At 41.9% G+C, this 12,323-nt stretch overlaps 1 protein-coding gene across 1 annotated transcript in view; it reads left to right on the top strand.

The window, feature by feature from the left end:
- Positions 1–12,323, top strand: part of CSMD2 (CUB and Sushi multiple domains 2) — a 616,956-nt gene that overhangs the window by 61,493 nt on the left and 543,140 nt on the right. Inside the window, exon 2 of the mRNA XM_017527996.2 lies at positions 4,949–5,165. Within this exon, the coding sequence (XP_017383485.1) occupies positions 4,949–5,165 (217 nt within the window). The remainder of the gene's footprint in view (positions 1–4,948; positions 5,166–12,323) is intronic.

Here is a 12,323-nt window from a genome sequence, read left to right as displayed (position 1 = left end):
ATAATGAACATTGCCTTTTTAAATTGAAGATTGAAGAATAACTTACTGAAAAAGTAGCACACGAAATCATACATATGGTATTATCTCAGCAATGTAAAATATGCATGGAAAAAAAATCTCAAAAAAATGAAAATATTAACAGCAATTGCCTCTGGAAGGAAGAGATTATAATCAGTTTTTTCTTTTTAAATCTTGCCTGTATTTTACACAGTTTCTACAATGTAGAAGTTATTGCTTAGAATACAATGGCCTTCCACCTTCTCATCAGCCAGTCTTCCCTATTATAATCTGGCCTCTGTCCACCTTGCCACCCTCCCACCTGCCTTTGCTGAAATTGATGTATCCATTCAGCAAATACTTATTTAATTCTAGACACTAGGGATGCAGCAGGGACCAAGTCAAAGCTCCAGCTCTCTGCATTGCTTCCAGAGGGACTATTTAGACACCAGACTGAGTGACCTCATTCAAGACCCTCATCTTAGTCCCTCTGTGTTGTTCACCACATTGAGTCACCCTCTGCCGCATGGAACTTCCCTCTGGATCCTCTCCTACTATTCTACCTGTTCCCCACTCTGTCACCTTTTCTGTCTCCTTACATGGGAGATGTTCCCAGAGGCTTTGTTCTGAGCTCCTTCACTTCTTTCTCTATAGCAGAAGATGCCATTCCTGCCCAGATTTTTAATCAGAATCTCCAGTCCTTGGCAGGTCTGAGCTGAGGCGGAGGCCTGGGATGTTGGTAGTGGTGGTGAATGTTGATATTTCATTGGTCATCCACACCATGAACAGGGGAGGCCCTAAAATGTGTCCCCTGTGGTATCTATACTTCAGAATCATTCTGTGTACCCCTCTAGCATGATACTGTCCAATGACTGGATTTACTTATTTCTAGTCTATGATCTAGTTCCCCATGGCTTATCACAGGGTCTCTCCTAGAGGAATGAATGAATGAATGAATGAATGGCATGACGCAATAACATTACCAGGCAGGTTTTTGGGACAGGAGTGAAGTAAATTCTGGTACCTGTATCAGTGAGGGGAATTTCAAGGATGTGTACTCAGGGCTCCTTTGAAAGTTATGGAGATAGAGGCTTTATTTCATTATCATGTGGATGGATATTTTTCTGGCTTCTGGGCCATTTATGTCCTCTTTTGTGAACTAATTTGTTCAGATACTGTCCAATTATTACTAGTAGTACTTTTCCCCCTAAGTATTAGTAATAGTTCTTTCTATATTCAGGATGTCAATTTTCTCCTAACATTTTTGTATGCTTTCTGATATAGTTTCTATTGTTGACATATACATACTTTTCATATAAAACTATCAATCTTGCAGTATCTTCCACAGCTATTGTGCTAAAAATCACAGTCAGATAATTATTTATCTAGGTTTTCTTCTAATTATTCTATGACTTTATTTTTTTTAACATGTAACCGTTTGCTCTATCTGGAAGGTATTTTGATACATAGTGTGAGTCGAGGAGATAACCTAATTCTTTTCCCACACAGTTAATTAGTTGGCCTAGCAAAAGTCTTTTTCTTTTCTCATTTAAAAAAAAAATATTGCCTGATACATATTTTATGAGCATTAAAGCCATTCTTGCAATACCATTTCATGTCCTACCTGTCTACTTCTGGACCACCCCTACGTTATTTTTATGAGTGATTTTTGATGCTGTCTAGTGTCTTGTAGAATGAGACTGCTAAATTTACTATCTTTTCTAAAATAATTCATTGTGGCAATCTATTTTTCCAGTTAAACTTAGGTATCATTTTACCAAATTTAAAACAGGTCATTGGGCTTTTCATCCAAATTGCATTAAACTTATAAATTAACTTTTCTATAACCTTTCAAGAGGCTAATATCATAAATTAACCTTGCTGAATCCACTCAAGATTCTGCTATGTCTCCCCAATTATTCAAATATTTTATCCCTCTGTAAAAGTCATTTTCATATGGTGCCTGTACTATTCTTGTTAAGTTTATTTATATGTATTATATGCGTTTTGTATTGACCATAAACAAGATCTTTTTTCTTTATGTTTTATCTGTCATTGGTATATAGGAATGTTACTGATTTTTGTATATTATTTTGTATTTGGCTAGTTTACTAAAATTTCATATTATCTCTAATAGCTTTCCAATGAATTCTCCTGAGTTTTCTAGGTATATTAATGTATCATCTACAAACCATAATTTTGCTTCCTCTTTTCTCATTTCTTTTTCTTGTGTCACATGGGTTAGCTCTTCCAATAAGCCGTGAAATCCCAGAGGTGATGGTGGCATCTCTGTCTTGTTCCCTATCTTAATCAGGTGTTTCACCGTAAGTACAGTGTAGGGCATTGTTCTAAAATAGATACTTTATCATGGTAAGGAAATATTCTTTTTCCTAGTTTTGAATGCTTATTTTAATCAGGGTTACATGCCCAGTTTTTTGAAATGCCTGTTTAGCATTTATTCGGAAGAACTTAACTTTTTTTTCTCATGTAATGAGATACTTTGTGTTAAGAGATTTCTTAATACTAAAGTCCTTTAGAGATTAACTGTCCTTTGTCAGTTAATCCCTAAAATGGGCTTTAAAAAATTAATGCTGAGTCAATTTATTGGCATCATGGTGAAAAAAATGGATTCAAAGTGAACTGCTTATGTTTGAGTCCCACATTTGTGTAATGGTGACTTGGGCCCCATTCCTTAATTTCTTTCTGCCTTAGTTCTTCATCTGTAAAATGGAGATGATATTAATAGTATCTACATTATAGGGCTGTTGTGAGGATTAGACAAGTCAATATAGGTAAAGTTTTTAGGAAAGTGTCTAGCCAAATGCTAAATAAATACAAGCAATATATTAAGTTATTGAGAACTTACTACATGCCTGATACTGAGCTTGGGACATGGATTCAAAGATGGGCAAACTCATATGTGGCCTCTGCTCTCATGAAGCACTCAGTCTGGTGAGAAGTCAGATACTTGTGAAACAATCATATGCAAGCATGGAGATTTACTTTTATAATAAGTGCAAGTAAGAAGTTATGGTGTCACGACAGCATGTTGTAGGGTGCTTGACCTGATCGAGGAAGGACACTAGGCTGAGATCTGAAAGATGGGTATGCTAAGAAGGGAGGGAAGAGTGTTGTAGGCAGAGAACAGCACATGCAAATGTCCTGTGTCTCTGCAGTACGGGAGTGTGGCAGGTACAAAGGACTGAAACAGGCAGAATTTGGTTGGAAAGCTGGTGGATAGGAACCTGGGCAGTCACTAAGGGCCAGGCCATGTAGAGACCCTTGTATACTTTAAATGTTTTTTTTTTTCCTTATTAAAGAGCAAGGAGGAGCCGTTGAACGTTTGGGACAGTTGGGAGATTGGGATGACCTCACCACCTTCTGCCTACAGTCTGAAGAACAGATTGGCAAGGACCAGAGTAAACGTGGCTGACCAGTTAGAATTTATTATGGGAGTTCAGGAGTGAGCTTGGTGTGGGATGGGGGCAGGTGGAGACAGAGATAGAGTGGTAGATTAGCCATGGAGTTGTGAAGAAGAGGAAGTTTCTAGGTGGGCCTTACTTAAATAAAGAGTTGGAGGCACAATTCCATTCATTGAGTGGGGGGTGGGCGACAGGAGAGGACAGAGTGGGTGGAGGGACATTGAGAGCATCCCAAAGGGGTGATGGGCCTGGAGCACAGAGGGAAGGCTATCCTGGATGGCGACGTTGCGAGTAACCAATGCACAAGTGGGAAGTCCTCCAAATTACAGAGAGGAGAAGAGGCCTTGGCACGGAGCCTGAAAGGAGGCAGAGAAAGAGCAGGGGCAGGAAGGGAGTATGGTGTTGTGGGAGGAAGCTCAGGGCATTGCTGCTCAACATATGGTCCCATACAGGGCATCATCACATCACCAGAGAGCAAGGTAGAAAGGCAGTCTCTTTAGCCCCACCCCAGTGTCCATCTGAATCTCCGTTTGAGACAGATCCCCAGGTGATGCATGTACACAGTGAGGTCTGAGACCCTCTGGCCCAGAGGAGTGTTTCTGGAAGGAGGGTGAGGAACAGCATCAGAGGCACTGAGCAGTCAGCTAACAAGAAGATGGAAAAATAGCCACTGAGCCCATGGGTAGTAGACCTGTTTGGGTGGATCGATGGGAACAGAAGGCAGAATTGACAGGATTGGAGAGTGAGTGGGAAGTAAGAAAATGGAGACAGAAAGTATAGACAGATTGTGTTTTCTGTAAATTTGGGTGTGAAGAAGAAGAGAGAGACAAGGCTGGAGGGAGATGCGGAGTGGGGTGGGGAATTGTTTTAACGATAGTCTTGAGCACATTAAAATGAGAAGGTACTAGTGGAGAGGAAATGACTGAACACACGTAAGAGAGAAACAGGATCCTATACTGTTCTTGAAGAGTAGGGAAGAGTCGAGACTCTTGGAAAGAGTCCATTTAGTTGGAGGAAGTGGTGGCTCCTCTGTAGCAGGAATGAAGACAGCATGCAGTGGGCTAGAAGGGCTTGGAATTGGGAAGACAAGGGAATCCTTAGTAATGGCTTTTATTTTCTATGGAGAGTAAGGGAGAGGAATTAGCTGAGAGCCAGGAGGCTGTGGACAATGGAGGTTTGAAACTGTCGTTCTGACATTTCATGTTGCAGAGGGGGAGAATCTGAGTTCAGCCTGGCATTGGTTGCTTTGTAGTTCAGACTCTTAGCCTTAATTTTCTACTGCATAAAGTTGCTCTAAGCCTTGAATAAAATGCTACACAATTTATCACCTGGTCAGTGCACAGCACACAGCAAGCCCACAGTCAATGTTAGTCACCCTTTGTACCTCCCTCAGTGCCAAGCACAGGCCTGGCTCGTGGGAAGCACTTGGAAAAATGGGTTCATGATTCACTAACACATGGCCCCTGACTCTCTGGAAGCTTCTAGAAGTTATTCTGGCTATTCTGACCTGCTCTGTTTCTCTTTCCCAGGCCAGAACTGCACGTTCCAACTGCACGGTCCCAATGGGACAGTTGAGAGCCCAGGGTTCCCATATGGCTACCCCAATTATGCCAACTGCACGTGGACCATCACCGCAGAAGAGCAGCACAGGATCCAGCTTGTGTTCCAGTCCTTTGCCCTGGAAGAGGACTTTGATGTCCTGTCGGTGTTTGATGGTCCACCCCAGCCAGAGAATCTGCGAACAAGGTAACATGCTGCCCACCTTCCCTGTAGCAAACAGCTAAGATCTGAGCCAAGTTCACTAAGAGGAAGAACTTTCTCAAGTGAAAAATTTATGGTCATCAACAAAGACCACTGTTTTCACGATACGCTCCCTCAACCCCTCTGGTTTCCCAATCCATGTCTCTTGCTTAGAGGTTTCCAGTTGGGAGGATTGATGAGTAGGACATTTGGGAAAACTAGAGAGAAAACACAAGAGGGTTCGAGACAAATTCAACTCTTTCTATAGAAACTGATTTTTCATGCACAGGTATATTATTTGTACACACAGAAATATAAGTTGGAACCAAGAGCTATGGGTGTTGAATGCTGATAGTGATGCAGTGAATATGTCTTGCATTGCGTCATAGTATTTGAAACCACCAATACTTTGCTGGAATTCGCTTTGTGTTTGCAAGGCCTTGGTTATGCATGTAGAATCTTGAATTTGGGGGCATTCCCACCCTCTTAACCCCCATCCCAGTGATGGAAGAGAAACACATGGAGAGACTGAGATGGCTTCCTGTACCCCTGAGCTGCCCCCCAAGGGGGAGAGCTCATAGGAGGAAGATGGGAGGAAGGCTTCCACCCTCTGCAGAAAGGGTAGACTTTTCTGGAGCAAAGGTGAAGACCCCAGGGTCGTAACTCTCCAAGTGACCTGGAGGCCAGCCAGGCTCTCTCACAAGCCTTGTCCAGGTCAGGTCAGCCAGGCTTCCTGGCTCCTCAGGAAGTCAAAGGGTTAATGTCTTACCCGCCAAGCCCTGGGGAGCCAGAGGTGCTAATTGCTTCTAATGACATGATGCACTAATGAGTGGTTGCCAGCCAAGTGCTTAACCTCAAAGCTTTGTTTAAGATGCATCTCAACCCTTGGCTTCCAAGCTCCTGCAGCAGGGCCATACACACATTTATGGCATAGTCTTCAGCCTTCTTCTCTTTCCTCTCAGGACAGAAATGAGTCTGGGAGCCTGCAGCAGAGGTCGGGGGGGCATCTGAGGTTCCCCCCCACCACCCCTCCTATAGTTTCTCCCAGAAAAGACTGGGCTGATCGTCTTCCCTTGAGGTTCAGCAGGGTTCCGTGAAACATTCGTAAAGGGCTAGAGTCCTTCCTCTTCACTCATTCATTCCACAAATATTTTATGAGTCTCTGTTATGTCTTGACACTGGCCTGGATGCTGGGGTATAGCAGTGAGAAAAACCACTGACTTCATGGAGGTTACGTGCTAATGGGGAGACAGGCACAGAAATATATAACATGTCTGGTGCTGTGAAGACAAAGCACACAGGGTAAGAAAGTGACGGCAGGAGTGCTGGGTTTTATAGGGTGGTCAGGGAAGGTCTTTTGGAGGGAAAGAGAGCTATGAGCAGAGAGCTGAATATCAAGTATGGTGTGGTATTCTGTGTAGGTATCTGGGGAAAGCTTCTAGGCTAAGAGCACAGGAAATGTAAAGGGTACAGGACCACCCTTTGGAGGGTAGTCTTGCTGTGGCACAGTCCACTCAGGCCAAGCCAGCCATGTTGACGAGGAAGACTTGCAGTTTTGGAATCCTCATTCTAGGTCATCCCAGGTGTTGTCTTTATGCTCTGCTAGTTTGAATTCATCTCGCAAGCAGTGGAGGGTATTCAGGAGACTAGTGGTTAGAGGCTAGAGCAGAGCCAATGGGTAGGAGTTCTAGAAGGGGAAAGGTGAGGCTGGGAGGTGGTAGAAGGTGGTAGATCCTGCAGGGTCACATAGGACATGCAGGGACTTTGGCCTTGATCCTGAGGCACAGGAAACCCTTGGAGGGTTCTGAGCAGAGAAGGGACCCTTTGTGAATGGCCTTTGCCATTGTGAGGAAAATGGAGTGAAAGGGGTGAGGCTGGAGACTGCTGCTCAGGGCAGAGAAGGAGGCTGGGGCTTTCCTGGAAGTGGGGACATGATGAGAAATGGTCAGCTCTGTGCTGTATTCCAAACACAGAGTGGACAGGATTTGTTGTTGCATTGGGTGTGGACTATGGGAGAAAAGGAGATGAGGATGATTGCAGTCTCCTGGGCCTTAATGATCATAGGAAGAAGTAGTTGTTTCCTAAGATGGGTGTAGATACAGGAGGAGCTGGAAGTTAAGATTCAGTTTGGACATATAAAATTTTAGATGTCTATTAGATATCTATTAGATATCCAGGTGGAGGCGTTGAACATGCACTTGAATATGTGGGTTTTGAGTTCAAGGGCATCAGGGCTAGAGATACAAAATTGGGAGACTGGGACTGGCTGGTGCCTAAAACATAAGACTAGATGCGGTTCACAAGAGGACCAGTCTTCTCCATCAGATTTTGAGCTCAGGTGACACCATCTATGAGGCACCCGTGTGAACTTTTGATGAATGTTGAATGCATGTTTGAAAGATAGAAAGTCAGATCAGACCAATGGGGCACTGATTGAGGTGTGGACAGCTGGAGGCAAATTCTTCAATTCTGCCTGCTGGAGTTATTTAAGCTTGTTCTGCTCTTAAGGTAGGGACCCTGCATACGTGGTCAAGTCTTTTTCTGACACTTAAGTTTTTTGACTATGAGAAGTGTGGAAGACTCAGCAGAATGGAGACTGGTCTGGCCTGTGTTCTAGCATGGAAGGGTGGGAATTTCCATCACCTAGAGAGTGGTCCTGGCAGGGGAGGCTTCCTCTTGTCCTTAGGATGCAGAAGTATAGATGTGTTCCAAGCCACAGCACAGTGTTCTTGGCCAACCAGCCATGGGGATGAGGCTCTGGGGTTGAACCTTCATTAGGTTACCCCGTTAGTGCCCCTCATCTCTGTCATCTTTATGATCTGCTTATTCTAATTCATTTCACAAGGTCACATGGGTTTAGCAAAGGGGAAGGACTAGAAGGAGACCACTGCCTTTTAGCACCCTGGAACCAGAGGCGCTCACGCCTCAGAGGATGATAGGAGGGGAAATGACCCTAGAGGACATCCAGGTAACACTGGAAGATGCTGTCCTTGATACTGGAATGGTGCTGCTCTGGGGTTATGAAGAGGCAGCAGCAAGTGTGCTTCGTGGCGACTCTTGGGTCTTTGTGATTTTTTTTTTTTTAATGTTCTTGCATGACTTTTAGTCTAATCAGATTTTCTTCTTATTCATGAATCAGTTTTTGTCTGTGTGTTAGTCCAGGGACTTGCCAACAAAATCATCTATTTTGTTGAGAATGTCAGGACTGTTAGCCTAGGATTGTACAATTTCCCCACTCAGCCTTTCTTTCTCCATGGTGTCTGGGTCACATCCCTTTCTCACATCTGCTCCTGTGCACTTCTTGCTTCTTTTCTTTCTTTCACTCAATTAGTCTTGCCAGAAGTTTGTCTGTTTTATTGGTCTTTTTAAAGTTTCAATGCTAGGGCGATCCATTTTATTCTCTATTATCTAAATTATTGATTTCTGCTTTTATCTTTATCCATTCTTTTCTCTCACTTTCCTTAGGCTAATATTGCTCTTTTGTTGATTTTGTAAATTAAATTAATTTTATTATTTCTTGTTTGATAATAAAAACATTAAGAGGCATTTTCCCCTAAGTACAGCTTTGACCATATTCCATAAATTTTTATGGTTAGTTGTTATTTTAGAAAGAGTTTCTAATTGCAGTTTTGTTCTTTCTTTGACTCTAGGGTTTTTCCCTTAAATTTTCAAGTAATATTTGTTTAGAATTTAGAAATTATTATCTGGCTTTATTTCATTATGATTAGATTATGATTTCTACTTTGGAGAATTTGTTGACTTTTTTCCCTCTGCATAAGATAATTTTTTTTCCCAGGGTTCTATGAGGAAAGATATTCTGTGGATGAACGGTGAAAAATTTATGTTATTAATATCAATTTTTCTAATTTCGTATCTATTGCCTAACTGATATTTGCCAAGATAGGCAATGTATTGCTCTCACATCCTCACTGTAGCTTATGTCAATTTCTCCTTTTATTTCTAAGTTTTTATTTTATGTACTGTTATTCTATACTCTTCAGCACATCCATATTTTTAAACATTAGATCTTCAGGGTGAATTATATATATATATTTTTTCCCCAATATAAAAATTGCAATTATTCCCTACTCCCTACTTTTCTTTTTTGCTTTAAATTCCACTTTGATACCAATATTACACCCTTTTTCTTTCAGGTTTGCATTGATTAGGTCCGTCTTTGCCAATTTCTCTATTTTTAATATGTCTATGTCATTGTGTTAGGAATAGCTCTTAGCACAACATACACAGTAGTTGAATTTTTAAAAACTCTTGACTGAGAGTCACTATCCTTTAACAGGAAACTGTAGTTCACTTATATTTTTCGGTAATAACTGATATGTTTGCTTTTCTATGATATTTAACGCATTCTATTATTTTTAAACTTCCTTAGTGTTACTTCCCTTTACCTGCCTTCTAGTGTAAGTTTTCTTTGTTTTTTTTTTTCTGTGATTTTTATTCTATTAGTAGTTAAAGTTGCTTCTTTCGAACATGTTTTAAGCTGTATTTTTCTGTCAACATCCTGCCTAGCTAGCTTTTGTCTTAGTTAGGTCTTACTGACTCTATCTTGTAGAAATTTCTTCGTGTTTGCAGTGTGTAGGTATCTATCTCTTTTTCTTAGTTTCCAAAGTTAATGTAGATATTCCATCTCTTTATATACTTTAGATCATTTTTATGAGAATTTAGGGGGTCAGGCAAGGCAGAGTTGAACATGTTGTCTTGCCTCTTCATCTTGACATAGAAAATTTTTAAATAAAAGTTTTATTCTTTTTGATGCTATTGCAAATGGGTTTAAAAAATTGTTTTTGGGGTAGCCATTATTAATATATAGAAATAAATTGATTTTTATAAATTGAACTTGTATCTTGTGACCTTGCTGAATTTGTTGTTAGTTCAGTTTGTTTAAATAAGTGAATAAAAGTTTTAATTCTTCCTTTCCAATCAGGCTACCTCTCATTTCTTTTTTACCCTGACTATGCTGTCTAGAACCTCCAGTATAATCTTGAATAGAAGTGGTCAGAGTGGCTAGCCTTGACTTATTCCTGATGTCAGGATAAAAACATTCTGTCTTTTAGAATTAAGTATAATGTTATCTGTAGGCGTTTTGTGGATACCCTTCTAATAAGGGTTTTTAAGCAGAGGATTTCAGCATGATTTGGCTGCAGCGTGGAAAATGTATTAGGGTGGAGGGCAGACTGGCAACCGTGGGGTAAGGCAAGAGACAGCAGTAGCCTGTACTAAAGCGATGAAGGGTAAAGATAGTGTGGACGGGTATGATGCTATGTAAAAAGCTGTCCCCAGAGTTAGTAGTGGATGTATAGGGCAGTGGAGTGGGAGTAAGAAAAAGAAGGGAATGGAGGATGACTCTGCAGTGTCTGCCTTGGAAATGGAAAACAAACCAGATCAGCCTGCAGTGCATTCCAGTCTCCAATAAAAAGTGTTCTCAGGGCCTACCAGGATATTTGCTGCACTAACATTTTTCTTCACTTGTGTGGTAGATAGAGCAGGTAGGTCACCTCCTCTCTCAGTGTTTTCCTGTGAGTCAGAAAGGTATAGTGAGGACAGATCTAGATTTATACCTAGCTAGGCTCTACATTTATTAATGCTATGACCTCATGCAATGTTTGGCTTCTTTGAGCCTCGTCTCTAAAATGGAGGTGACATTTACCTGCCTTACAGTGTTGTTGTATGTGAGCCACCTGCTACAGATGCTTACGTGGTCCGGAAACATTGTTTACGTCCTTTCCTGCCCTTTTTTCTTAGGACCCAGGAACTCTGACCTTTCCAGAGGGTTTTGGTGCCTGTGCTGACACTTCCTCTGTAGTCCACTCATCAGGGTTTTCAGACTGGGAATTTCAGGTGTGGTAGAAAGACACTGAAGGAGGCACTGAGCTCAGGAACAGTCGTTAATTGTTTATGTATGTATCGTGTGTGTATGTAATGTGTATGTATCGTGGCATTATTGATCCCATGATAGCCTGCTGTCCTCTCTTTTCCCACACAGACAGCGGGGCCAGACCACCAAGAGGCCTGCAGCAGATTTTTCTCTGCTTGAATCACCTGGGGGATTTCTGTGTTTATTGTCGAAAACTTAATGAGCTGGGCTCAGTGGCATCCACCTGTAGTCCCAGCTACTACTTGGGAGGCTGAGGCAAGAGAATTGTTTGAACCAGGGAATTCAAGACTCACATGGGCAACGCAGTAAAACCCAGTCTCAGAAAAATAAAACATAAAAACTTCACGGGTACAAGTTTTGCAGTCACTGCCTTCGCTGCTTTTTTTAAATGTATTTTATTTTAGATTAGGAGGTTACATGTGCTGGTTCTTAACATGGATACATTGCATGATGGTGAGGTTTGGGCTTCTAATTGCACCCGTCACCCAAACAGTGAGCATTGTACACAATAGTTTTTCAGCCCTCACCCCCTCCTAGCCTCCTCCCTTTTTAAGTCCGCTCACCGTATTTTTTTTTCCCATTTATTTTATTGCATTTTAGGATTTGGGGTACATGTGAAGAACATGCAAAATTGTTGCATAGTAACACACGTGGCAGTGTGATTTGCTGCCTTCCTCCCCATCACCTACATCTGGCATTTCTCCCCTTGCTATCTCTCCCCAGCTTCCCACCCCCCACCGTCCCTCCCCTATTTTCCCCCCAACTGACCCCAGTGTGTAGTGCTCCCCTCCCTGTGTCCATGTGTTCTCATTGTTCAACACCCGCCTATGAGTGAGAACATGCGGTGTTTGATCTTCTGCTCTTCTGTCAGTTTGCTGAGAATGATGGTTTCCAGGTTCATCCATGTCCCTACAAAGGACCCAAACTCATCGTTTTTGATGGCTGCATAATATTCCATGGTGTATATGTGCCACATTTTCCCTATCCAGTCTATCGTCGATGGGCATTTGGGTTGGTTCCAGGTCTTTGCTATTGTAAACAGTGCTGCAATGAACATTCGTGTACACGTGTCCTTATAGTATAACGATTTGTAATCCTTTGGATATATACCCAGTAATGGGATTGCTGGGTCAAATGGAATTTCTATTTCTATGTCCTTGAGGAATCGCCACACTGTCTTCCACAATGGTTGAACTAATTTACACTCCCACCAACAGTGCAAAAGTGTTCCTACTTCTCCACATCCTCTCCAGCATCTGCTGTCTCCCGAT

Source organism: Cebus imitator, unplaced genomic scaffold, assembly GCF_001604975.1.
Source record: "Cebus imitator isolate Cc_AM_T3 unplaced genomic scaffold, Cebus_imitator-1.0 Scaffold51, whole genome shotgun sequence".
In the NCBI taxonomy this organism is placed as follows: domain Eukaryota; kingdom Metazoa; phylum Chordata; class Mammalia; order Primates; family Cebidae; genus Cebus; species Cebus imitator.
This window is presented reverse-complemented; position numbering and strand designations above follow the sequence as displayed.